The sequence below is a fragment of the Dreissena polymorpha genome, chromosome 14 (genome assembly GCF_020536995.1).
Source record: "Dreissena polymorpha isolate Duluth1 chromosome 14, UMN_Dpol_1.0, whole genome shotgun sequence".
NCBI lineage: Eukaryota > Metazoa > Mollusca > Bivalvia > Myida > Dreissenidae > Dreissena > Dreissena polymorpha.
The window spans coordinates 5,075,452-5,090,082 of NC_068368.1; the positions used below are offsets into that span (position 1 = coordinate 5,075,452).

Below are 14,631 nucleotides of genomic sequence, written 5' to 3' on the forward strand. Positions count from 1 at the left end.
TATTTACTGATAATAATATAATATTAGCGAAATAAGCTCAATCTCCATTCCGCAAGGTGTATCGTTAAACTGTTTTTATTCAACCGACATTAGTAATAGGTATTAGTGTTCAAACCGAATATTAGTTTAAACTAATATTCAATGAAGCTGGTTTCATATGGAAGTGATGTTGTTATTTATATCACTTCATTTATTTATAAAGTTGATAACGTATAGATACAAATAGTTTGCAGTAAGAATATATGCACTTACAGACACAGTGTAAATACGATTATTTTTTAAACACCCTATGTTGTTTCTGTGATCGACAGTAGTGCATTGCCAAAGTTTTTTCTTAAAAAGATAATGTAGAATAAGACGGACCAGAAAGACGTAAATCTTGTTCGTTCTAGAACAAAAACGTGTATTCATATGCGAGTTTATGCGTGCGCATCGTTTATAATTTAGATGAAGGAATTCGCGACGATATTAACACAATTAACACTATTTAACGTAACCACATTGCAGAGAAAACGTGCCTACAAATGTACAAAGTACTGTTGGGAATATCACATTGATGTTCATGTTATTGCATGGCTGCCTTTCATTGTGCCATCATGCAAGAACAATTATAGCAGCAATTGTTACTTTTGACCCTCTCTAACGTTCGGTGTTTCTAATAAACTGTTCTTGGAAACGTCTGGCAATCGCGTTGATTTGCGTCTCGAAAATGCAATCTGTATGGGAATATGTCTCTTCTGACTGCTATTGATGGTGTATTTAACACTACTGGTACAGAAATAACTATTTCTTCATGCAGAAAGGAGCGCCACAATACGAGACATACAACGAATAAAATTACTTTCATCGATTAAACGAAATAAACAATGACACATCCTAAAACTTCGAATTGACATTATCATGTTTTTCAAGAAAGACTTCTTTGTAACCTCTGTTTTGGTTCTAATGCAGTTATTTTTTCCTGTTATTTCATAATTATAAAGAAACGTTATTTTTAAATTCGATACAAGACAAAACAATATCATTTCTTTATGGTGATAATTGAGTATGTCATACGAGTTGTACCATATCATATACTTTGATATTTAAAACAAAGCAAACGAAAACAAAACGTATTTGAAAAATTGCCTTATCAGTCATGTCCAATGTTTAAATTTAATAATTTCAGTGCAGCTAAATAAACACAAACACACAACCAATAAGTGCATGATTTATGGCATTGTGGGGACGAGCCCTTACGAGAAGTATGAAATAAAATATTTCGTTCTGAAAGAAATTATTTAACAGATTTAATTGGAGTGTCAACACTTAAAGTCTTGAAAACAATTAACTAGTTGTACCCTTTTAAAGCAAATATAAATAATTATTTACGCAATACCAATATTTGAATATGACCCAGGAATGTTACGTTCCATGAATCAACAGTCTAAATATGGTACCGACAAGCAAGTTTACGCCGATACGGGCAGGTTTATTCGTATTTTTTTCAACACAAATTAGGAACATGTGTCGTTTAAACGAATCTCTACAAATCAATGCGGATTTCCCAGCATGTCTTGCGTATAATAAAACGTTTTCTGATGTACAATCAAGTCTATTTGCAATTGAATAAAACGTGTCGTTAGTTCATTTCACGTATTAATTGTTCTGAACTTTATTTTTATGATTCAACGACGTTTTGTCGGGTTTGACAAAAATAATTAGATTGTAGAATCTTGATTAAACGATATAATATTAAGTGTTGTGCAAGCATTATGCATGTTAGTTACCTTTTCTTTGAATTGAAAGCTCAATGTCAATAACTTCTCCTTGGACCTCATTTCAAACTAATTATTCGGCTGATGTATGGAGTGTCTTGAAAAACATTCACACATTATTGTACTTAAACAAAATAATAAAAAAACAACATCGCCTTTAAATTATAATTCTTGACAAACTGGTGCAAACATTAACTCAGTGTAACAAGAGATTTCCAGGTCGAATAATATTATGTATACTTCTTCAGTGTTACATTAAAATTGCCGCCCTTAGTTTTAAGTTTGCAAAGTTAATACATTTAGAAATATTATTTTTATTCAAAATTTAATAATTGTTAATAAAGTGTTTTGAAAATATTTTGAATTTTTTAATATGTTGATTTGTTTTATATAATTCGACTGGTTCTGTGTTTGTAATGGAGAACTGCATGATCGTCGTAGAGTACGGTGGGCATTCGGAAACTTCGTGATTTTCCGAGTCCCTGGCCAGGTGGGCTCGGTTCATCGGAATATAAATGCCTGCAAATTGTCAAGTTGGTGACTTTCTTGCGGATGCGATCTGACAACAACCGAACAGAAGGTACGGTACTCTACAGAACAGTTTTGTTCTGGAGTATGTTGGTATGTACGTCAAGTAGATCATGAAAAGCTGCAAAAATGTTTCAAGGTCAAACTTGAATAGTTTATCAGTTAACAAAATAAACAGCTATTTCACGTACAAAAAATGCATTAAAATACCATGTCATGCCCATCAATTTAAATTTTCTTAAATTGATTCACGACAACTTATTCCCAATAAACAGTTTACGGCAAACTGTTCAGACCTTTACGAAAAACATGCTTCAAAGGGTAACCTACATGTATGTAGACTTCTTTATGGAATGTCTTATTTGTGTTCCTGTTACCTCATGACTTTTTTTGGGTCATCATCAAAGCTAAGTTTTTGATATGACTTTCCTATGTTGTTATATCTTGTGAAGGAATTGTTCCTCATGCATACATGTATGTCAAGGCACGCCATTAACATACGCGTAATGCAGATCAAACTGTCACGCATAGCATTTCCTTTAGAGAAATTCCACTTATCTGGAACTGACATTCAATTAAGCATCATGATTGACGAATGCGCAGTTTGGTCTGGCTCTCCATCATTTTCTCACGACGCGGCTCATGTTTAAGTACATTCTTGAGTAAAAGTTCGTTTCGGAAATCTTAAAAAAATATCTGTATTAGTGAAAGATTTAAAATAGATTTCATGAAACGCGTAAACAACAATAACAACAACAAAGCCGTATGGCGGAATGTTTGCCTCACATAAAATTGCTTTCATTTAAATGTGTTATTTCTTTAAACTATTCAGTCTACCTTACTTATCGTTAAATGTCAGAATTATGCTTAGTTGAAAATAATAATGTCAGAATAAATACCCATTATAATAGATCAATAAAATATGTATTGCAATCCGCACAAGCTTATCAGGGACGATACTTTATTATACAATTAATTGTCTGAGAGGCCTAGTTTCAGAAATGTATGACCACTCAGTGGGATATTGCTCTATGAGTCTTGATATACAATCAAACCAGTTCTACTTATATCGCTCAAGAGAACCAATTCAATAACCTGTATGTATATATATATATATATAAATCCACTGTGACTAGAGCAAGGTACATATACTAGTGTGGGCCTATATAAACAATATAAACTCGTCAAAACTAGTTTTAATTATTATAAAAATGGTATACGAATATAGCCTTAGTATGAAGTTCCAGGTGGAACCGACATATGGATAATACTTCTTGAGTTATCGAAAGATCTCGATGTAAAGACATAAGGACGGACCAACATACGCACCAAAAGACGGACGGACATGGGGTTAGGTATGGTTCCCTCCGGTTAAACAGGTGGAAAACTAATAAGCTAGGCGAATATGCACGTTGACTAATTACAAACAAGTTTTTGCTTTGTACAATATTAATATATTCTTGCGATTATACAGTTATTGCAAAACTATCATTCACACTACCATTATTTGCTTGTACACGTTACCTTCGTTTTTATAGTTCAAGAACTATAAAATCGAATAAAAACAATAACTGCTCTATTGTTTTAAGACCCTCGTGGAAATCATTTTTACCACGTCAATATGTGATCAATTTCCATATATAAGTTTTCCCAACAAACAAAAACGAACTTTTGGTAATGACCATGCTGTTGATCAATTAGAAACAAATGGGAAACCAATATATTTTAGTAAAGCTTTCTTATCGTTACCTATTAACGGCAATGCATTAAGATGCCAGACATTAACTGTATACCAATTCAGTGACATTGAAATTTTTTAGAAGATGCCGCCAGCAGAGAAAATGGCACGACCACACTCTCTAATAACCGTAGCTTACTTTACCACTAAGCAATTAATTCCGATTTAGTTATTAGAAAAGCACTATATGTGCCTTTTAACTTATTGTTGAATAACAATTGCAATATCTCCAAGTACATTATTATTATTTGAAATAGTATTTGAATTTAAACGGGCCTTTTCACGTTTTTTTGTAATGTGACAAAATTAACTAATGTTGTAGTTATGACCTTTGTGAAGAAAAAGTAATACTGAACATTTACCATGCTCTAAAATATCCATTTTAAGTATGCATCTTTTGACGATTGAAAAACCTAAAAATCATAAAGCGTTGCAACGCGAAACGATTCAATAATTTGGAGAGTTTTGTTGTTGTCGTTATATTTTGGAATACTACGAGGATTGCTTATGAAGAGAACAAAACATAATCGTTTATTTAGACTTAAGCATGTCAAGCTCATCGTCATTTATATACATATAAAATAACAGCATGAAGTAAATACAAAATAAACATCATTACGAAAAAAAGATCAATTTACACTACAAATAGTTTGCGTGTTTTCGTGAGAATGTCATCACATCATTTCCAACCTAGTTTAATAATTGCAACACTTATTATATTATTTTGCACCAATTTTCATTAGTGAAAAAAATATTTGAAACTTCATACGTTGACATTGCTCGTTTTGTTTTCACTCAAACCTTTGGGTCTTTTTATCATAGAAAAATACATTAAAATGAAGTCATTTGACGGGCAGATATAATCGCATATTTCCATCTTTATCCATGTATTTGTAGTTACATAAAATTTAAAAATATAGGATTGAGAAATGCTGATAACGTTAAAGCTGTTGATATGAAAATAATACCTCAAAAGTTGTCACACTTACTTGTAATTAAGTATTGGTGTATTAAAAGTCTTAGTACTAGTATTATTCCTTTGTTGACCACCCATACGAAACTCAAAAAGTATAAAGTATATGTAAAGTATAAAATACATCAGCACGGATGGACGAGTGGTCTAAGCGATAGACTTTTACTCCAGGGATAATTGGTTCGAGCCCCGTTGAGGGTTACTTTTTTGTCTTTCTTTAATTTAATTATTGTGTGTTACTTCAGCTTTTTTAATCCAATCTTTACATTTTTCAATACAAAGCATTTAATGACAAACTTTAATAAATGCAAAAAATCTTTGAAAAGGCCCCTTTAAAATTCTCAACACTTATTACAATGTTCAGATATATCTACAAGTAGCCGATTTTCATTTTTAAGAAAGATAAACATGCTCAAATAACCAAGTTATTTTTTGGACAACCATAATCAGCAATTAATTCCTAAAAAGTACTGCGATTAAGTGTTAAAATGAAAGTTAAACATGTGTGCCAAAAAGGTAAATTATGAGTTACAACTATGTTCTTTATTCAACTTTACAACTATGTACACATTTATAATGTTAACATTTCACTGCATTATGAAGTGTCAGCACTTAACAATAATAGTGTTCGCAAATAAGTACAATCTAATACCTTCAGGACCAAGCCAGAAGCTGCCCCCGTATGTTTTCAACATTAGCCAATAACATATCACTTGCAGATATGGTAGCGACAAGCCGTAGCCTGCAGTATGTGAATACTGATGTGAATATGTAGCTCCAATCATTGGCAGAGAACATGCTTGTATGTATTTTGTGGGAATATAATGTGTTTCATAAACATATTATCCTTATCTTTTTATCAGACTTATATGTACAATTTTAAAGCGCGATATTTGACGTGTCACTTAGCTTCACACAGCATGTTCATTTTTCAAAAGCATAGCCTAACTAATTGCAAGCACAAATTGCGTGCAGCTTCTAAATTACAAAAGTAAGGTCAATTATTAAAAGCTTGTATTTCAATGACATGCATCGATCTAAGCAGAACTCATTGTATTAAATGTCAAATTCGCCGATTTATTACGACTCAAACAAACTGGTTGTGTTTAAAACACTTGCCAAAAAGCGATTTTTTCTGTAAATGTTTATTATTCCATCCAACTGGTCTAATTATCGTCATTGTAAGATGTATGGCTTCATATTGTTGATAAAAAATGTTCAAATATCAATGAAATGTCGTAAGACTTTTTTGTTATTTCAAAGACAATTATTCAAAAGTACAATAAGTATATATATGATATAATATATATATATATATGCAAACGCAACACAGTTCGCAAAATACTTCTAAATGCAGTATCACACATTTGACTGACAAGAATTGCTGATGGAATATACGACTACTCCATTTCCTATTGCTAATCGACTATTGGTCCACAATCAAACCAGTTTTTGTGTTTCCGATTTATAAGCAATGATAGAGTGCACCAATATAATATTCTCAAGAAGAATACGGCAATGCAATAAACCGTAAGCGCACAAACAGTAACATATCATCTGTTTATATTCCTATTAACGATTCTCATTTTAAAAGTTTCTAGCAACTTCTTCTTTTACCGTTTTAAGATGAAATCTCTGAGGGTCGACTTAACCGAATTCTATATCGCATTCATCATAATATGTTATTGACAGGAAGTGAGTATCTTGTCACCGACTTCCTACACATATGACCTACAATTATTCCCTGATGGTAAAATATCTGGTTTCGTTGACCCGTTCTATTATATATGATGTTCACGATATATAGCTATTAATAATAGAGATTTCAATAAAAACCTGTTTATTAGAAACTAATACAAACTGGTTTTTGCTTATATTTACTGAATCGATAGGAACTGATCATTAGAACAAATACTGTGTTGATCATACGGAATTTAAAGGTATTCATGTAAAATTGTCCATTATTAGTTACATGGTTTCAAGTACGTTGATATATAGAGAATAACAGGTTACTGCCTGATCTGTTTGTTATAAACATATAATAATATAACGGCGAGGCTTGCCGAGCCGTGTTTTGATTCGTGCGTGCCGAGCCTGATATATTACATAAACATCATGTAGTAACCTATTTTTCTATTTATCAAAACTCTGCGTCCCCAATTTTAAAGAAATAATGAAAAATATCTCTAAAAATCTGCATTAATGATGACGTCATGTGCGGTTGCGCTAAATATTATTAATACATTTTTTTTTTCTGTCAGTGTTGCATTTTGTGTTTAAAATATATTACATCTTGGTATCAAATTGTTTGTGTTGTTGCTTCTGGTTAGAATTTACTAAAGTGATTGCTTTATATTTTATGCCGAGTAATATGACTTACCTCATATCATCGACTGATATAAGAACTTCCTGTTGAACTGATGTAAAAATATATATCATGCAACGTTATGTCACGCAGATATCAATCCAGCGGTATGATAAATACCTTTTTACATCAACATGTAACAAATAATTGAAATGATCATCTGAGACTTCAGAAATGAAACTTGATCCCACAGCACTTTAGGGGTATCAAAACGGAAATAACAACGAGACAATACAATAATCGTAACATTTATAACGATGTGCGTGCACAAATGCAACATATAGCCCATGTTTTGGTTAAGATACAATTTTGGATCGTATCTGATGAACCAATTATAAAAATAACTGTAAATGAAACAATATTAAAACGCACAAGACATACAAATATAAATGATAAATTTACATGTAACAACACATCGCACGACTTAAATGTCACGAAAAGCTTAATCTTCCAGCACAAAAAGACTGCTCTATTATAAAGAGTGAGTTCTGACATGTAAACAGACACAACACGTGTGCTATTTATCATGTTCCTAGAGAAATATTTGCATCTCAAATCGCAAGTCATGCTATTTAATTCATTCCTTGCATCAATCAGGGTGACGGATATTGTTCCCAGTGGTAACATTTCTAAATTTTATTGAAGAAAATGTAATATTCTCGTCCAATTGTCAACAACTGCTTAACCGATATATACCAAGGTTTGTTAAGAGAACGCAAACACAAATGTTTAAATTGTATACGCAATATATAACAAGAATCAATATTTTTTGGTCCGTCATTACTTTATTATATTTTGCATATACCTTATTTTTATTACTATGGTTTCAGAACTGTTTATGTCTCGTTTTAATTAATACTCGGTATATTATCGACCTCATTATATTAAATCCTCCGAGACATGTTTGATGACGCTGGAGAACTAGTATAATTGTAACGAAATTTTTAAAAAGTAACGCTAGAGTCTTGACAACGATCAAGTGTCGTAGAAGAGTAATGACAGAGCGCTAGTCGTGAATTTTAATGTTAAATCCAATGGCAGTTGTTTTTTTATTTAAATAATAGTATTTGCCTTCAATAAGTATCTAAATGAATAATTATAATGTATTATAATAATCTTTAAAAAATACACACATTTTCGTAATTGTATTTTGAGGTAAAATACAGACATGCCCTTTTTCAAAAAAAAGTATTGAATGCTTTAAGTCATAATGATTTTAGATGTAGTGCAGATTTTGTAATTGGAAGAAAAACGTTTGTGATAACCATTTTAATATTAAATATGAATCGGGGTAACATAAACATGATTTTTAATATGTACATTCTTCATTTACATGGAAATGGTTTTGTTTGAAAAAATGGATTTTCCATTAATTCCAATTATATGGGTTATTTTCCAGTTATTTTTAATTACAAAATAGTTTTTGAAATCATTTATTTTTCAATTCTGAAAAGCAAACATGAAAATTACAAGCTACTTTATTGAAGAGATGCGCAAAATGTTACACAAACTTAACAACATTCCATGCATTTTAACTAAATGAATGATTAGCATTTAAAATGTCCTGTCATTTGTCATTAACACTCACACACTCAAAATGTTATGCAAACGTAACACATGTCAAACAATTTAAATTCTAAAGTGAATCGTTTCAATTTCAATTCATTTCTTATGTACAGACCCAAGTTCAAACTATCCTGCCGTCAAAAAACATCACAACATTTCAAGAGAAAAAAATCGCTCTCAAATTCCATCATTTCTTATTTACACCCGCCATTCTTGTATGATTCACAGATAACCTCAATTCAAAACATTTCAACTTAGAGTAAACAAAAAGGCTTATTACATATATATTGAGCATTGCAAAAACCTCGTTATGAAATAGTGGGATTGCGTATTGCCTAAAATATACCTTACTTTAACATAAGTATGTTTATGGATATATGATATACTTACAAAATCAATGACCACTTTTTAGTAAGAATAAAAAATATCAATCGCACTATTTGCAATCTTAATAGTAAATGTATTAAAATCGGACTTACTTGCATAGGGTCCCAAGAGAACTTCATGTAATCATTATTCCGTTGTGCAAGAAGCCCTTTGGACGAAAGGTGCTGGAACGAAGGGTTGAAATTTGCGTATGTTCGGTCGCCAATGGTTGTGTTGCTGCTGTTGTCGTCACAGTGCGTGGTGATCACAGACCCATAACCGCCAGCCATGATAACAGCACCAGGGCGAACTCGGTACATGATTGAACTACAAATTGAAGATTCATAGTGTATTAAAAGAATCGAAAGATAGAACATTTCTTAACAAATGCGTTGTGATGGATACCAACAGCAATTATGGAAAGTGTTTGGAGGACACGTATGAATTTCCTCCTTTGATGAATTCATACACATTTTAACTTTCTTTAAGTCATCTTCCTAAACGTTGTTTTGGTAAATTGGAAATGCTGTTAACATGTGACACAGGCATCTACATCTTATAGCTTTTCGTATATTGCAAATTAACAAAACAAAACATTTAATATGTGCCTCTATTTGTAAAAATGACATTTTTGTTTGTTTAGACAAACATTTTTTTTCAATAGTTAACATTGATTTCTTAAGGAGAACTTGCGTGTGTCTTATCTTTCTAATGAGATATGATTGCCGAGTAAAATTTAGTATAGAGTAATACAAAACGATCATGTTCCTTTGTTTGCTTTAAATATATGATTCAAACAACGAACGTCTTGCCAAAGTTGATTTGTATGAATAAATAACCAATCGGTATTTGAAGAAAATAACAATACCAATACTTTATTTCAGATAAATAACTCTTTACCTTTACACTTGTTACCTTTTTCATACCGAACATTGTTCCTGTTGCTTTGCGGGAAACACGCTATAAGCATGAAAGCTTAAATATCATGTGTGATTTAATACTAAGTAGTTGTTTTGTATAATACGTGTGTTCAACTTTGTAATTTTTATGGACGTTTCAAACGAAGCTTATAATGCCGACACGGCAATCAACAAACTAAAACAATCAGTATTCAAAATAAGAGTTTACTTGCAAGCAAGTGTATATCGTACATGCGCCTCTCCTCTCCCCAAAGTAAACGCAAAACACACCTCAACAAACGATCTCTCTTTAAGGGGTACATATATTTCTTTGCAAACGGCAGGTCTGTCAATAGCATTGATATTTACTATAATACGAAGATATAAACCTTTTTATTAAGTCTATAGTGTATATAAAAAGTGTGCGTGTGTCGTTCATTAAATATATATAATCAGTAACAAAACAAAGAATCAACAGGTACAGGCGAATTGAAAAACCTTATTTCAGTATCATGCCACAATGGACTCATCCACAAATATAAATCTCATTAGTTTCTAATACATGTGCAATATTATCATCGCGCTTGCATGACATTTGTTTATAACACATGTCGATACAGATGTTTTCGTTGCAATATGAGGCAAATGTAATTAAAATAACTTAACTGCCTTAATGTTTTGTAAAGCAGCATTTATGGTACATTCATTTTGTTTGCAATATTTACTTCAGAAGCGCGTAATGAAGTCGGCGAGAAATTCGTTAATACATCCAGACGTAAATGTTAAGCTAAAGCAGTAGACGAAATAAGGCTATGTTTTCAGTTCGTTTTGAGTTATCGTACGGTTTGTAATAGATTAATTTGTTTCTACGTGAAATATTTAAAACTGAAATATGAACGCACGATTTGTCAACGAAATCATTGTTTTACACGTTTTGTTAAAGAAACTGTTTTAGTCTTGATACGAGAGGTATTCTATCTTAGGTTAAACCAATCAATTAAAACATGAAATGAATGCAACAGCCTTACACATTTATCGTATTTATACCACTTTACCATGTACTTGGCATAGCAGGTACACTTTTGATGGGACCTTTTTACAGATTTTGGAATGTTTTGAATTGTGTCATTAAGTGTTAATATTAATGAATGTAAATATTGGATCTCAAAAGCTCCAGTAAAAAAACATAAAGAAAGAAAAATAAGTACCCCTCAACTGGGCTCGAACCACTGACCCCTTGTGTAAAAGTCAAAAGCTTAGACCACGCGGCCACCCGTGCTCATACCATGAGTGATGTATTTATATACTTTATAACAGCAATCCTCGTAGTGTAACAAAATATAACGACAACAACACAACCCTCCAAATTATTCAATCGTTTCGCGTTGCAACGCTTTATAATTTTCATGTTTTAAATCGTTAAAAGATGCCTTAAATGGTTATTTTAGAGCATGGTAAATGTACAGTTATACTGTTCCTCACAAATATCATAACTACAACGAAAATTTGCGAATCTGAAATATTTTATTTTTAATTTGTATCAATTTATTAAAACGTAAAACTCCTTTAACCCCTCATTGAACAAGAATATTTATATTATCTTACTCATGGACATATTATTAACCACAATACCGGAACATTGCATATTTTTTGCTTATATCAAACAACCAATTCAATATATATTATTATGCAGATTTAGTACGATTTACGACTGCATTGGACTGAATGTGACTGTATGGAGATGTTTGACATAGGTTTTGGTTTGTGATGCTTGATTGTTTTCTATATTATACACTTAAACATTTTGATATGAGCTGTTCGAATGCAGTATAACACAGTTTTTGAATATCTTCACCATTGTCATCTTTAAGTCCACAAAATCTGAAAGCAGTAAAGCTTTATATTTATGTGGTGAATTATATTTACGATCTTTCTAACACCCTCTTTGTTTGACAATTTTGTTAATGTTATCGTAAAATTGATAGTTAATATTTACAAGATAGACTATATTTCGATGTATAATCATAACTTTAAAACATACCCACTAATTATTTCAATAAGTTTCCGATACTTACAAACAGATGTGTGTAGATTATATTCGATTCACGCGTCATGTTTGGACATTCGTGTTTGCTTTTTCTTTCTGCATAGGTACATACATTTTGATAAAATCGATCGGTTTAAAAGCGCGTTGATTTGGCTTGTCTTTCATTGTGATTAGTACCGGGTAAATGTTACTTTCGGCTTTCCCTCAAATCGGTTTAAGCCCCAAAGCCTTGCAATAACCTTTTCAATGCGGTAATCTCAGTTTTATTAATGGTATAACGTTTAATTATATTATATATCATTTGACATTTAACTCCAGACAGGTGTACATTACAGTTGAATATGTTTGATATTTTAGGTTTTGCATGTCAAGTAATACAGAATGTACCATACAATAAGGGCCATGTGTGTCTATCGACCTGTGAAAATATATGAATCGCAAATTTGATAATTGCGTTGCATGTTTGATCAGACATAATCATGGGAAAGCTGAGCAGATGCAATGCATACACAAAACATTCATCGCATTTTACCATTCATTTCGCACGCAATTTTGTCCTCGATATTATCATATAATTTTACCGTTGTAGTGAACTTGCAAAATTGTTTTAAAAACAAAAAGTTTTTTTTTTTAAACGAACGTCCAAAACTGTTTTGCAATTCATTTAGGAAATAAAATAAAGTTTAAAATCAACGTTGGCTCGCTTTTTGGTAATATTTAAGTTTGAATAGTAAATCGATATAGTTGACTCCATTGAATTGTATAAATGAAAAGACTCATGTTTGGCCGTTTGAAAAATCCTTAAGCCAAAATGTGTTTACACTCGAAGTGTTTTGAGAAATAAATTCTCAAGCGGAGGGGAAAATTAAACGACCACGTGTAATGGTTGATTCCTACACTATAACATCCTCAAAAGAATCAAACACAGTATTAAACAATATAAAGATATAGTTATATTATGTCAAATATCAAGGACAAATTCTTCTACAGGAAAAGTTAATTTAAATCATCAGATCTGATTGACAGCAATGACTTAAATTCTTCATAATCATACAAATTATGTTAATGTTGAAGCGCATAACTTTATCTTATTGATATTTACTTAAATGTAATCAAGTAAATAAGTATTTCAGCAGTCAATAAAAACAGTGATATTTTTCTTTATTAATTTAAATAATGAATGTTGTTACATCGATACTTACAAACCATTGGATTACTCGCTAACGTACGTTGTTCTTCTTGTTGGCAAGTCGTGATCAACCTTCTTGGTGACAGTTATTCATTTTGGAAAATAACTGCGGTTTCAATAAAATTTCCAATAAGATAACTTTTTTGTTTCATTTCCAAAAGCATGTTTTAGAATAAATAAAATATCACGACAACATGTTTTGTATGAGGACAATCGCCAAGCTTTATTCTTATACACGATCCAAAGGTCAGTTAAAGCAATAACTTTCTATCTAATACTGGAAACAATGATTGCATACTCCCTGTTATGAATTTACGATTTGAGAAAAGAAGCAATGCGCTTGCTAAATAGGAAAGACGAAACAGTAACTATTAGTATTTGAGAACGTGTCGCATGAAAAAAACATTGGTTTATATACACACATTGTTTTTGTTGTTGTTCTTCAAACATTGTAGGAATAAGATTATGCATCGACGTAGGGTTATAAATGGAGAACAGAACATGTATTTCTTGACCACAATTCAGTAGTTTTACCTTCTGAATTCTACTGAAGTCAGTCGTTAGGCAAAATCTGTACAAATATGGCAGCATTTTTTAAATCTTTGATTTCCTTATTTGACATCAAACAAATAAGAAATATATATATATATATATATATATATATATATATATATATATATATATATATATATATATATATATATATATATATATATATATATATATATATATATATAGTAATGATGATCGATGCGTCGTTGTAGTTTCAATGTTAGAACAAGCTGGTTAGCTGGTTTTAATTCGAATTTCTGACAACACAATACAGTTTTAAAATAGATTATGTAAAGGTTGTGTACATTGAAATAAGTAAATCCCAACTACCCGTGTATCGTCTCCGAAAAACTAAATGCACGAAGTTTGTTTAGAAGGATCTGACCATTTACATGAACATGTATGTGTAGATTATGTGTCCACTGTTGTTCGTTTTGCTATAAGAACAACTATGCAGTGTTCAAGTAATTAGTTCGCCTAACAGTCTAATCAAATATATTTTTCACTGATTTAATGATCTTGTAGTTGATTGACATTGGCACTCTGTATGTTCGATCATCACTCTCCTAAATCAGCGCCAAACTGAATGTATGCAAACGAATAACACTATTCATTGATGTTTTGGATTTATATTTAAATACCCCTTTTTAA

General features: G+C 31.4%; 1 protein-coding gene across 1 annotated transcript in view; it reads right to left on the reverse strand.

Annotated features, from left to right (window-relative positions):
• Positions 1 to 9,470, reverse strand: part of LOC127858004 (uncharacterized) — a 70,472-nt gene extending 61,002 nt beyond the window's left edge. Inside the window, exon 1 of the mRNA XM_052394841.1 lies at positions 9,407 to 9,470. Within this exon, the coding sequence (XP_052250801.1) occupies positions 9,407 to 9,433 (27 nt within the window). The 5' untranslated portion in view covers positions 9,434 to 9,470. The remainder of the gene's footprint in view (positions 1 to 9,406) is intronic.
• Positions 9,471 to 14,631: the final 5,161 nt, after the last annotated feature.